Source organism: Carlito syrichta, unplaced genomic scaffold (assembly GCF_000164805.1).
Source record: "Carlito syrichta isolate Samal-C Ts95f unplaced genomic scaffold, Tarsius_syrichta-2.0.1 Scaffold130369, whole genome shotgun sequence".
Classification (NCBI taxonomy): domain Eukaryota; kingdom Metazoa; phylum Chordata; class Mammalia; order Primates; family Tarsiidae; genus Carlito; species Carlito syrichta.
Window position 1 is genome coordinate 329,123 of NW_007074465.1, and position 12,883 is coordinate 342,005.

Below are 12,883 nucleotides of genomic sequence, written 5' to 3' on the forward strand. Positions count from 1 at the left end.
TCAGTGCCTTCGCTCGTGGCAACCTTCCAGCACCTAGAAGTCTTCTTTGTTTGGTTTACCATCAGCCTCATGTTGGCGTATCCTCCCAAGAGACCCCGCAAGGGAGGTTCTGCTCCCACTCTGGTGGCTGGTGGCAGTTTCAGGTTCCGTGATGGTGTCTCCTCCACAGGAAAGCCACCAGACTCGCAGCCACCCCCAGACTGGCCACGGGGGCCTCTGAATCGCAGAGGAACAGAAGGGCAGCCCTCACCTCCCTCCGGTTTTCCTTCCCCATGGGGTCAGAACTTTGCTAGCAGATGCCATGGAGACCCACATTAAGCAGGCGCCGGGCCACACTTGCATGTTAGCATTTATTGGTAAAGCAGTAGTTTAAACAAAAACGTGGATTTAAAGAGATGTTTTATTAAAGGCCCACTGGTATGAGTTTTTTAAGCTGTCTAAAGTAAGGCAATGCAGGCCAGAACGAAGCCTCGGCGGCCTGAATCTGGCTCCAAATCCTCACTCTCTGATCTGTCCCAGGAAGACAAAAGCCACCCTGTGCCGGCGGTCCCCCCCTACTCCCAGGAGCTGAGGCAAGAAGGAGAGGGGGCTGGCCTGCAGGTGGGTGGGACCTGTGCCCATGCAGGCCAGAGTGACCTCTCCACATGGGGCCTGCTGAGGACGTGCTGGCCCTCCCTTTGTCCTTGCCTTCTGGAGCTGTGGGGATCGCAGAGAGGGCCTGGTCTTGTCCCCACTAAACAGCCAGGCGAGGCTCACCTGCTCCCTCTTGTCTACCCGAAAGTGGCCCTGCCTGTCACGAACACCGAGGGGATATCCCAGCAGCCAGAGTTGCTCCTGCTAGAAGCAAGATGCCTGGAAGGACCCTGCAGGGTCTCCTGCTGCCCCATCTGGCTTCCTCCCCGGGTGCTGGTTCTTCCCTCCTCAGGCCCTGGGCCACACACTGCAGCCCCAGGCCTCCCCAGCAGTCCCTGGGAACCAGCTGACATATCCAGCCAGAGAAGAGCAGAGGCAAGTGTCCCATCTGTCTGCTCACAGAAGAGAAACAAGCACTCTGACGTGCAGCCCCAGGGAGGAACGCCCAGCTGGAAAGTGCTGACCAAAACAAGCACATTTCTAGTTTACGGTTGCTTGACTCATTGTGGGTTTTGGTTCCAGGTGTCCCCAGGGGCTGAGGAGATGCAGCCAAGCCCACGCTTGGCCATGATGGTCATCGACGCCAACGTCATTCTTACACCCAAACTGTGCCTGCAGTCTGGCAGGCAGGCTGTGACCACCAGGACCATGCAGGGCGTGCCAGTGCCCCGAGACCCTGAAGCAACAGTGATGGAGAAGCCCACTGGCCCCGGTGAGGCCTCAGGAGAGCGAGGGGCAAGACAAAGTCCCTGCCAGGTGGTGGCAGGGGCCGGGTGACGCCCACGGTGGTCTGTGAGGCATCTGCGTTCTGGACAGCCCGACTTGCATGTTGAATAGCAAGGGCAGACGTGGTGAGAGGGGCTCAGCCCAGCCCGGTCCCCATGGGTGGTGAGACATGAGACATGGGGGAGCCTTCAACTCTGCCCACCCCAGAGGACACTGAACTATCCTGGTGGCAGAGCAGTGCCCAAGCTGGACACCACAACAGCAGGATAGGGCCAGAGCCAGTGAGGAAGGCCTGCATCCAAGCAGGAAGAGAGGGCAGAAACTCGGGATGATTTTAAGAGGGGCGGCCGTGCTGAGTGTGCCTGGGCTCAGGGGAACGGCAGGAGCCAGCCTGGCTGGGTCTCAGTGGCCTGTGCTCCTGTGGGCACATCTCCGGAGAGAAGAGCCAAAATGGGCGAGGTCCAGCCGGGCTGAACATGGCCGAGGGAGGGCAAAAAGGAAGCGGGCTGAGGGGATGGGAAATGCTGACAGCTGCATCTGGAGGTTGCCCTCCAGCCCGCCCATGGAGGTGGTGAGCATCCTGGGCCCTGCTTGTGGGACAGGCTCCTCTCCTCAGCCTGGGCCACGGGAGGCTCTAACAGACTCCCTGACAAGGCCTGAGACAGCTAACACTTGCCTAGTTTAAACTTGAACTACCATAAGAAATAAAGATGGCCCACAGCCTGGCCTCACAGAAGGGAAGAGGGTGTGTTAGAAAGTGGCAGCTCAGGGCGGTGCAAATCTGTGCAGTTAATGTGCATGGGGCCAGGCCGGGCATGGTGACTCAGTTTCCCCATCCTTCAGTCACTGGGCCATCTGCACCACGACGGCCCTCCAGGCTTTTTCCTTGTCAAACTCCTTCAGGGGGCTTCTGGCCATCTGTGAGTAAGATGGGACAGGCGTTATTTCAGCAGGGCCACCCGCGACACTCGAAGGCCAGCCCGCCGGCAGGGGCAGCAGCATGCCTCAAGCTCCCCCAAACTTGGGCATTTTCTCGGAATGTGAAGGGGAGGGAGTAACCCCTGGACCCCCAGGAATATAGATAGTGACCTCTGTCTTTCACCCTCCAGGAAACTCCTACTCCCCACAAGCAAACTTTGCCATGGCCTCCACAGGCACAAGCCTTGAGCCTCTGATGAGCCGTCACTCAGCCTGCGCCCTGGCTTCAGGGTGGGGTGGTCTCTGGAGGGATGTGTCTGATGGTTGAGGAAGAGGATGCTTGAAGCAGAGGTGACCAAATGTCGCTAGACACGGGAAGGCAGTGCCTGTCCCAGCTGTCCACCCTGAGCCCTGGGACCACAGTCCTGGAATCTGGTGAGAGCCACCTATTCACTGATGCTGGACCCTGCTGGTCAAGACACCAAGCCAGGAGGCTCTCATTCAGGGCTCAGGGACCACCGTCCCACACCCAGGTAAAAAGGACAGCAAGACATTGTCCAGGAAGCCAAATGAAGGAAACAGCCCCAGGAGAGGGTGGAACATGTCGGGTTTGAGAAAGAAGCCCAGGGCAAGAGGGTGTCCTCCAGGACACAGGCATAGCCTGCACTGAGCCCTGGGGTCGGGGGTGTGCAGAATCCAGGGGGCAGGAGCAGTGGCCAGTCTACCCAGGGCAGTCTGAGGGCTGACCAGGGTCGCACCACCTGGTGGTAGATGGGCGCAGGCCCCAGGGAGCAGCTGTCCATGGACTCAGGCATCCTGCTGACATTCCCATGATCACTGCCCCCAAGGGTGGCAGGCAGGTTGCGCAGGGAGAACCACACCAGAACAGGCAGCCAGGAGAGGGGACACCCAGCCCCTAGCCTTTCATCTGTGGGAACATCAGGAACAGAGGACAAGAGGCAGGGCCAGGGGAGATGTCATCCAGTGGCATGGGCCTGGCAGAGGGTGGGCGTGACCCCAGAGGCTACCAGCCTGCGTGCTGACACCCAGCTGGAAGGAACCCGTGTGCCAGGCTGTGGGCAGACACTCCCTTCCATGAACAACTGGCATACCCCCAGGGCCAGGAAGCACCCTCACAAAGCCTCTTCTATGTTCCAGGAATGGGTTTGGGTTTGCCTGGTTGGTTTTTTTAACGTATTTTTTTTAAAAACACATTATTTCTTCATAGTTTCTCTGGGCTGTTTTTAAAAACACCAAATGGGGCCAGGTGCAGTGGCTCATACCTATAATCACAGCACTTTGGGAGGCCAAGGCAGGCAGTTCGCTCAAGCCCAGGAGTTTGAGACCAGTCCAGGCAACATAGCGAGAACTAGTCATTTCAAAATATAAAAACATGAGCTGGGCATGGTGGTGCCTGTAGTCCCAGCTACTCGGGAGACTGAAGTGGAAGGGCTGCCTGGGCCCAGGAGGTCAAGGCTGCAGTGAGCTGTGATCATGCCACTTCCCTCCAGCCTGGGCAACAGAGAGAGACTCTGACTCAAAAAAAACCCCCAAGCAGCAAGACAAGTCCTGGAAGGATGGCAGTGTGGCAGTCGGTCCCCTTGGGCAGGCCCAGAAGACCCTCTAGGATGGGGCGGTTGGGAGAAGGGGCAGGGAGGTCCCAGGACACAGCGACTCACCTCCCCCGCTGGGCGTTCCTGCGGGCTGGTCTGGCCGTCCCAGGATGCACCCTGCTGCTTGGCGCTGACCTTGAAGCTCACGCACTGGATGGCGGTGCCGGTGTTGAGGCCGGCCTGCAGGAGCAGCACCACCAGCAGCAGTGGCAGGAGCACGTCGCAGGACTGCTGCGGGGGGAGAGGTGAGGGGCGGGGCCACAGCTGCCCCCGTCCAGCCCTCGCTGAGAGCACAGCCTAGCCAGCCACACGCACCATCCCCGCCCAGAGAGGTCAGATCTGCTGTACCTTCTGTCTGTGGCCGGTACCGGCGTCCCAGCAGGAGGCTGACCACCATCCTGGTGGGAGGCCGCCAGGCCCTGTGGACAGCACTGGCCGCCGGTGCTCATGGCCCACCACCCCTCCTAGCCCAGCAAGGATGGGAACGGGAAGGAAAAGGAGAAGAGGGGAGCAGGGGGGAGGGGAGGGGAGAGAGATGTCCACAGACCACCCCTCCAAGGCTGGTGTGACCACAGCCCTCCTGCCATGACGCGTCCACAGGAAACACACTCCCGGGACTGACAGAGTCGGCTCTGCAGAGCCCTGAGCAGAGCAAAGAGGGGACACAGGCCTGGGGGCGAGGGATGCCGCTCCGCCAACACATTCACCAGCACCAGCTGCTGGAGAGGGAGGGGCTGAGGAGCAGGGCAGGAGGACAAAGAAGCAGCAAAGGGGTGGTGGCCAGAGTGCCCAAGGGCCAGAACATCCGCAGAGCCCCCAAGACCCGCCCACGCCACGTGGACGGCGCCGCTGCACGACCGAGGTACAAAGCAGCTGACTTGAATGCAAAGAGGAACCGAGCATCCATCCGGCAGCACAGCTGCCAAGAGGGAAGGACTCACAGAGGCCTGCCCTTCTCAAGTCGAGGCACGAAGTTAGTGTGGCCCCAGCAACGCTCAGTGACACCACGCTCTGGAGTAGGTGCCCTGATTCCACAGTTCATACAGAAAAATAACTGCGCCTCAAAAGCTTGGCAGACCCTGGACAGAAGAGCAACCAGCAGTGGGCATCGAGCCCTGCCAGGTTTCCGAGCTTGGGAAACCCCCGTAATGGGTGGGGCGGAACCAACCCTTGGCAGGGCTCCTGAGGGGAGCGGGAAGGCAGACACGCTCGCAGACCCCAGCAAGACAGAAGTTGAGTTAAAGTTTAGACCAAGCCCAGCCTCAGATGACGGCGGGAAAGAGGGTCTCTTGAAGTGTGGTGTTGGAACAAAGGAAAGGGTTGAGCAGGCCCTGGCTGCACTCAGGGATAAGCCCCAGTTGGAATCCAGAGGCAACTGAAGAAACTACGGGTCAGTTAAACTATAGAAGAACAAAACAATCTTCCTATCAAAAATCACAACAAGCAGAATGAAAAGCAACTGCCGGGCTGACCACGACTGGGGTCTTCTGTCATAGATGGAGGGTGTCTCCAGGTGTCAGCAGAGTTCTCAAAAGCCCACTGGAAAATGGGCACATGGCAAGAGCCGAAACTGCTGGATGAGAATGCAGCCGCACCCGAATGCGGGAAGGGCCCTGGCCATCCTCACACTGCGAGAGATGGCCTCGCCACAGTCACAGACGCTCAGCGGGCCCCACTGTAGTGGGCCGGGGAGGCGGGGACCCCCACCACAGGCAGGAGGGAAGACAGACAGCCCTGGGGGGATCAGGGCACACACCTCAGCCAGCAGATGCATCTGCCCTCTGCCCCGCAAGCTCTCTCCTAACTGCTCAGCCTAAAGAGACACCTGCAGACTCAGAGCGAAGGAGTGCTCGCACAGCAGATGGCGAGAGGAAGCCCGTTCTCCACTGCCAGGGCTGGCTGGTTGACAGGGGACGCCCGGCAGGAGTAAGAATTCAGAAGGGCTCTGATCCCTGGGTACCGAGGAAATGCCGGGGTAAATTAAGTAAAAAAAAAAAAGCTAGGTGCAGGATGGTGGTTATGGTGTACTGTTTTCTAAGAAAAGAAGGAAAATCATGAAATGTTGCCTGTAAGAGGGGCCAGTTGAGGGAAAGGAACCATTACCTCCGTGACACACCAGTGGGGGGGACGTGGGATGGACCTTTCTGACACACCAATGGGGGGGACCACAGCCTCCCTGACACACCTCTGTATCATTTTGACGTTTGAACTATGTGAGTATTTTATGTATTCATAGAAAGTCATTTAAAAAGGAAAAAAGTGCCCACCGCTAAAATGAGGTACAACCAGAGCCACTCCCCTCAGCCGTGTGTCAGATCCATAGCACAACCACGCAGAGAGGGGATTAGTCTCATACTCATGATATCCTCCTGAGTGGAATGCTGACAGCAAAAAGGAGGGTTTGCCTCGCTTGATAGGCGCGTGGCGGCTGGTGACACTGGCCTCTCATGTTTGTGGACACTTTGTGCGTGTGTCATGAGACAGAATGAAGTAATAAATATATCAAATGTCATAGGAAACAAGATTTTTGGAGGAAGAGGAGGGAAAGCAAACACATAGAAGTCAAGGAAAATCCCTAGAACTCACACGTGGTGTTAGAAACACCGATGTGAACTCATAACCTTTAAACATCTGCTTTCCCAGCTCTGTCCACTGAAAGGGCTTGGGAGCAATGACCCACAGCAGGACTGAGCACTCGCAGCCCCAGATTCTGACCCCCGTGTTCCATTCTCCGCTAAAGGGACCAGAGTGTGCCTGGGATGAGGATGGCGCACGGGAGCCCGGGACGGCCACGACAGGAAGACACCGAGTTGGAAGGTGCCCCCTCCAGCCACATCCGGGTCAACTCAAACATCAAAGAAAGGAGGTGGCTATGCTCTAGAAATCTGAGACCCCCAAATCCTCAGGCTGCACAGCAGAAGAGGAGAGCCACTATTTACATGGCGTGCCAGTGTGTGAGCTAAGGAGGCACGAGAGGCCAGGATCACCCCCTTTTCACCCTCCAGGGAAAGCAAGAGGGTTCAGGCAAGGCTCTGGCCTGTAGCCAGCCACAGGGGACGGGGGCAGGGGTAAGATGTCTGTGCAGAGCGGAGCCTGGCACCATGGCGATCTACGTCTGCCGAGGCCATGCACTCCCCAGAAGACTCCAGGGCAGACACTGACAGGTGGGACCACCCCCCAGACAGCTGGCCTGGACTCCAGGGGGCCAGTGTCATTGGGAAGGTAGGGGTCACCCTGGCTGAAGACACCGAAGTGACCGACACCAGAGCAGGGCGTCCTGCCCAAAGACATCAGCCCAGGCTCCTTCAAGTCATGAGAAGTGCATGTGGCCGCCTGGGTGCTCAGTGGTGTCAGGTAATAACTTTAACCCCCTTAGGTATGACAGGGGCTTTGTGGGTGTGTAGGAGACCGTTCTCGCTTTTAGAAATGCTGAAGTAGTATGGCTAAGGGTCACGTGGTCAAATGTCTGGCACTCACTTTCGGATGGTTCTGGAAAATGAGGTAACCCACACGCATTCCCCCCCAGCGGCACCGGATGCACGTCATGACGTGCACATGGACAACCTCGGTGTTTACCGCACTATTTTTTCAACTTTTCTGTATGTTTGAAATTCCTTGTAACAGACGTTTGGGTGGAAATACCACTTACACCAGAAACAAACAAAAAAAATGCTAGGTATCAACAAAATAAGTCTGGTTATGCGTCCTGAGCCTTGTGGAGGAAGCTCTGAAATATTACGGGGCCTCCAGAGGCGTCCTAGGCAGACACAAGTTTACACTCAGAAGGCTCAGAGTCACACACTGTCCACTCCTCTTAACTCATCCATATACTCAGTTCTGACAGAAATCCCAGCAGGGTGTCTCAAGACTCCTGGCAACAGATTCTGAAATGTGCACGGGGGCTCCGAGGGCAGAAAGGACCCAAGACCCCTGTGAAGGCAGGTGGTCCCTGGATCCAGGTGTGTTACAGGCTATAGCAGACAGGCAGGATGGCCTAGTGGAGCTGGCCCTGCTGGTCAGTGGGGACAGGGTGAGGACACCGGGGATGGCACAGTCACTTCACCGTCCACACAGGAAAGGCAGGTGAGATCCCACCACGGGCTTCGCCTAAAGCCAGTTCCACCCAGGGCTGACTGCAAAGCCAAGCTGGCCAGGCAGGCGTCCGTGATCCCCTGCCACCGCCCAGGCGGAGCCGCAGGCCCTGAGACGCGATCTGGGACTCGCGCGCGGCACCGCGGCTTTGTGATTCCAGAGTCTTTTTTTTTAAGTGAGATAGCAGGATTTATGGAGAGGACAGAGAAGCACCCACGATGGGGGGGACCCACGGGTTGCCCAAAGTCTGAAAACAAAGTAAGAGCAGACCTACTTTTACGGCCGGCGGGTAATCCTTCAGCATCTCCACGAGTCTCGCGACGCTGAACGACAGGTACCCAGAGGCTGTGAACAGCAGCGGGGACGTGAGGCTGCTGATGGCGAGCAGCACCTCCACCTGCCGAGAGGCCAACGAGCGTGGTTGCTGGGTGGCCGGGGGGCGTGGCCTGGCGTGGGTTGGCCGAGGCTCCCGCAGAAACCCCCACCGCCCACTCCCGACGCCAGTGCCACCAGCCTCTAACGCTTACACACGAAGGGCCCAAATCTGGCACAGCGCAGGTTAGCAAACACCTGACCAGCCTCCCAGGATGCGGGGCGGGGCTAAGGGACCGGCCACCTCCTACCCCTTCCGTGCTCAGTGGAAGAGAAGTGCCCATTCCTGGCTGCCACAGGCAAGGCGGCCCTCGGCAAGCCCCACGGGCAGCGGAGGCCAGCCCCTGCCGGTCCTGCTCAGGCCTCACCCCTACCCCACCCTCGCCCTGGGTGGGCCCCCGCAGCCTCACCGCTCCCACTGATGTCCCCCAGGGGCTAGGCCCAGCTGGGCAGCCCCTGCAGCCTGGCTCCCGGAGCTGCCCCGTGGCATGGTGGGCCCTGGTCCCACCCTGTGGGTCACTCAGCAGTCTTGAGGTCTTCACCTACCAGACACTTGCTGGGACACTCCGCTGTCACATGACTGGCAATAGCACTTGGAAAACACTAAAGGAAAATGAAAAGGTTTTAGAGGTTAGGGCCCAAGAAGTCGATTTCACGAGTGCTCTTGTGCTTTGATGTGACTTGTCTCCCCCAGGCTGGGCAGTGGCATTGGCTCCGAACAGGGCTGCCACAGGGCTGGGTCGGGGGTGGGGGCTGGTCCCCGGGGGGCAGGGCTATGGGCAGCCATGGCAGGGCCAGGTCTTTGGGAAAGCAGGGTGGCCTCTCGGAGGTTTTGTGTGCCCACTGTTCCTCATCCACGTATTTTACACGTCAAGCCTGTAGTAGAGCTAAAGGTTGGCACAGCAAACAGGTGAGGCTCCTCAAGTCGCTGACCCCGGACAGCCATCACCTCGGTGCCCTCCTAGACAGCCCGACACCCAGACACCTGCGTGCCCACACCCAGGGCGCCTGTGAATGCCCCTGCAGTGCCACCTGGGGGGCTGGACGTGGTCCACAGCACCATCCAACACAATCTACCGGTGGCCCAGTACTGTGCTTTTAGAGCCAACTGTTGGCTCCTCATCCAGGATCCAATCTGTGGCCACGCCAAAGTCTCCCTGGTGGTCTCTGCTAGTCAGGGAGGCCCTTGGCCTCTGTCACCTTCACCACCTCGACATTTCTGGGGCACAGAGCCTGTCTGCTGCAGGCTGGCCTTGTGTAGGCTGGGCAGGGTTTCTTCACGATCAGACACAGGGACACCACAGAAGACGCTGCTGCTCCCCGGGCCTAGACTGCCCCAGTCCTGCCACACCATGATTACTGGGTTGGGAATCTGCTGAGTTCCTGGGTGGGATCCGTAAATGCCTTTTTTCCACTTATTTTAAGGAGGTTGACTTAATTATACACAACGTAGGTGGAGGGAGGGTGCATCCTCTTCAAGATTGCTGCGTGTCGGGTCCACCTCTGCCACCCACCTGGGGCCAGACCCCTTCCCGGCTCCAGGCACCAGCACCCCCCACCCCAGTCTGGCATGACGACCTCGTGACCCAGTGAGGCCTCAGCTATAAAGTTGCACCCACACTCCAAAGGAAGGGACGTGCCCACCCCTGGGCAGTGGCATTGGCTCCGAGATGACAGACTCCTCCCATGGCAGGAATGACCCAGGCCCCGGGACACGCTGGGGAGGGGCTCTCATGAGAAGGTGGGTGGGACAGAGACAGGCTCAGAGCAGCGGGAGCCTGGGCAGCAGGAGAAGACCAGGGGGCCACAGGGGCCACAGGAGCAAAGGCCCCGCGGTGGGAGGGACCGGATGTGGCAGCAGAGGCTTGTTTGACCCAGGTGGGGGAAGCCAAGGTGTCAACAAGGGGGTCACGCTGGCTGTTTCCAAAAGGGCCTCTGGCTGGAAGTAGCAGTGAGGGCCAAGGAGGAACAGCGGCAATAGCCCATGAGGGGTAACTGGAAGCCCCAACAAGCCACCGAAAGGACGGACATTTGCTTGTTGGCTCAACCCAGCACGGCTGCTCCGGCCCCTTTCCTGGACAGGCAGGAAACTCAGTCACAGGGACAAGGGCAGCTCAAAGGAGGCCCAGGCCAGGAAGAGGCCCAGCCCCCAGCCCACACAGCCCCCAGCTGGGACCCTACTTCATTCCCAGTGGTGCATGCCCTTTGCCCAGGCCTCGACTTGGGCACACAGAGCTGGCTCATCCCCCCACCCGGGTCTCCCCGCTGCTCCCAGTCGGAGGGGGAGAGAGTGGTGGGTAGACTTAGGGATGCCCAGGAGGCCCCACCTGGCGGGGACGAGGTAACTCGCTGGTCAGGACAGACGGGAATTACATGAGAAAGAAGCTCCAGCAGGACGGGAAGGGAGGCTGGTTTCACAGAGCCCGTTTAACACAGATAGGGATGGGACAGGACAAGGGTCTTCCATTGTGAATTGTGGGTGGTGTCTGGTCTCTGTACTCAACAAGCTTCAGGATGTTACTCCTGTCTTTGAGGCCCAGAGATTAGTGTGTACCCGAGGTTAGCATGTACCCCACAGGCATCCTGCTCTCTGTAAGACAGAACATGCCTGGTGTGCACATGTGTGAGTTCCCGTCTCTGGTTCCATCCCAGCTCTGCCCCGCCTGGGCCTCTCACCCTGCTCCTGTCCCAGGGGCCCCTTGAAGGACTAGGTCTCAGGGACTCCCGGAGGCCAGCCTGGGTGTTGCTCTGAGCCACGCACCCCCAGGGAGTGGAGCCTCGGCCCCATGTGCTGCGTCCATGACCACGGTGCTGTCCACGCATGCCCTCGTGGGGAGTGTCAGGCTGAACTCCTTGGCAGCCTGACCTCCTTGGCAGCCTCGGGAAGAGCCTCCTGCTGCCCAGGGGAGCCCACCGGTGAGGCTGAGGGGGACCGCACATCTATCCATTCACATGCCACGACGGGAGCAAAATCTATCGCTCTATGTAGCCGGAAAACATGCGGGCCACTGTGAATACCAGCACAGGTTGCCACAAAACGGTGTAGAGTGGCTGAGCAGGGCTACGTCTGGAGGCGCAGGGTGCAGATGGACGGTGGTTTGGGTGTGCTGCAGGACACGCGGGACTCCAGGGTGTGGAGGAGTCACTCCAGGTGAACTGTGCTGAGGACACATGAGCCCAAGCCCCGCCAAGGCTACGTGTCCCCACGGGAGTGCACAGGGCTACACGGAGCTAAACACTCACCAGTGTTAATGACATACGTAAACTCCATTACTTACATGAGGACAAAAAGGCCGTATTTAAAACAGCAGCCGTAGCCGGGCTCGGTGGCTCAGCCTGTGATACTGCGCCTTTGGGAGACTGAGGTGAGTGGATTGCCTGAGCCCACGGGTTCGAGACCTGCCTGGGCAGCGAGACCTCATCTCTACAATAAATCAAAAAATCAGCCGGGCGTGGTAGCGCATGTCTGTAATTCCGGCTACTTGGAAGGCTGAGGCGGAAGGATCGCCGGAGCCCAGCAGGTCAAGGCTGCGGTGGCCGGGAGCAGCTACTGCACTCCAGTCTGGGCGACAGAGTGAGACTCCAACTCAAAAAAATAAATAAATAAAATAAAACAGCAGCCGGGTACTGACGTCCCACAGGCCACATGTGGTATGAGTATTTGCTGTGGTGGAGCAACAGCAATAACAACAAAAATCGGCTGCGTTTTATGAAATGTCTGTTATAATGTAGAAATTTTAAGTAGTAGAAAGTCATAGAGAATAACAAAAATAATAGGTTTTCTTCTGGGAAACATTAAAATGATATAAACTAATATAAGCAGTTAATGTAAAAGCAGTCAACACATGGACTCATTGAAGCCTCAGTTGCCAGATTCTTCTGAACTGGGAGCCAGTGAGGACCCTCTCCAGGGGCTTTCCTGAATGCACCGACACTGAGTTCAAGGGCCTGCCCCACTGGGTTTGAGCATGGCGGCTGCCTGTGTGGCCTGGCCGGGGCAGTGGACCAGTTGGGTGTACTTACAGCCACCAGGATCCAAAAGAATGTCACTGAGAGGTGTGGGCCTGAGACGGTGTCATCCACATTCAGAGCAATGATCCCTCCAAGGACGGCAGAGATGCCCGAAATCACCTCGATGACCTGGAGGGGGACAATGGACACCACGCTGAGGCCACCATGCTGGAGTCTGTGCCTCCCGCCCCAGATTGCCCAGAATGCAGTGTGCAGACATGGACCCCAGGGGCAGGCCGTTGGTCGGGGCACCTCAATCTAGCTGTACTGACGTAGCGCCTCTGGACACACTGGGGTGGAGGGGGTGTCCCTGTCCGGCCCACCTCAGTTCCAGCCTGCAGCGGTGACTCCACACCACGTCTTCCCTGAAGTAAAGGGCTTCAGTGCTTCCCCATCGCTCCTCCTTTTTTTTTGAGTTAGAGTCTCACTCTGTCGCCCAGACTGGAGTGCAGTGGCCGCTCCCGGCTACCACAGCCTCGACCTGCTGGGCTCTGGCAATCCTTCCGCCTCAGCTTTCC

At 58.3% G+C, this 12,883-nt stretch overlaps 1 protein-coding gene across 3 annotated transcripts in view; it reads right to left on the reverse strand.

Moving 5' to 3' along the window:
- Positions 1–331: 331 nt before the first annotated feature.
- The window catches only part of MLC1 (megalencephalic leukoencephalopathy with subcortical cysts 1), a 24,553-nt gene continuing 12,001 nt past the window's right edge, over positions 332–12,883 (reverse strand). Inside the window, exons 7-11 of one of the 3 annotated variants that reach the window (XM_008048949.2) lie at positions 12,378–12,494; positions 8,901–8,957; positions 8,257–8,379; positions 3,957–4,118; positions 332–2,277 (exon numbers count right to left, since the gene is read on the reverse strand). In XM_008048949.2, the coding sequence (XP_008047140.1) occupies positions 2,203–2,277; positions 3,957–4,118; positions 8,257–8,379; positions 8,901–8,957; positions 12,378–12,494 (534 nt within the window). In that variant the 3' untranslated portion in view covers positions 332–2,202. Of the gene's footprint in view, positions 2,278–3,956; positions 4,155–8,256; positions 8,380–8,900; positions 8,958–12,377; positions 12,495–12,883 lie in introns of all 3 variants that reach the window. The other 2 variants (XM_008048948.2, XM_008048947.2) reach the window with 2 other exon arrangements.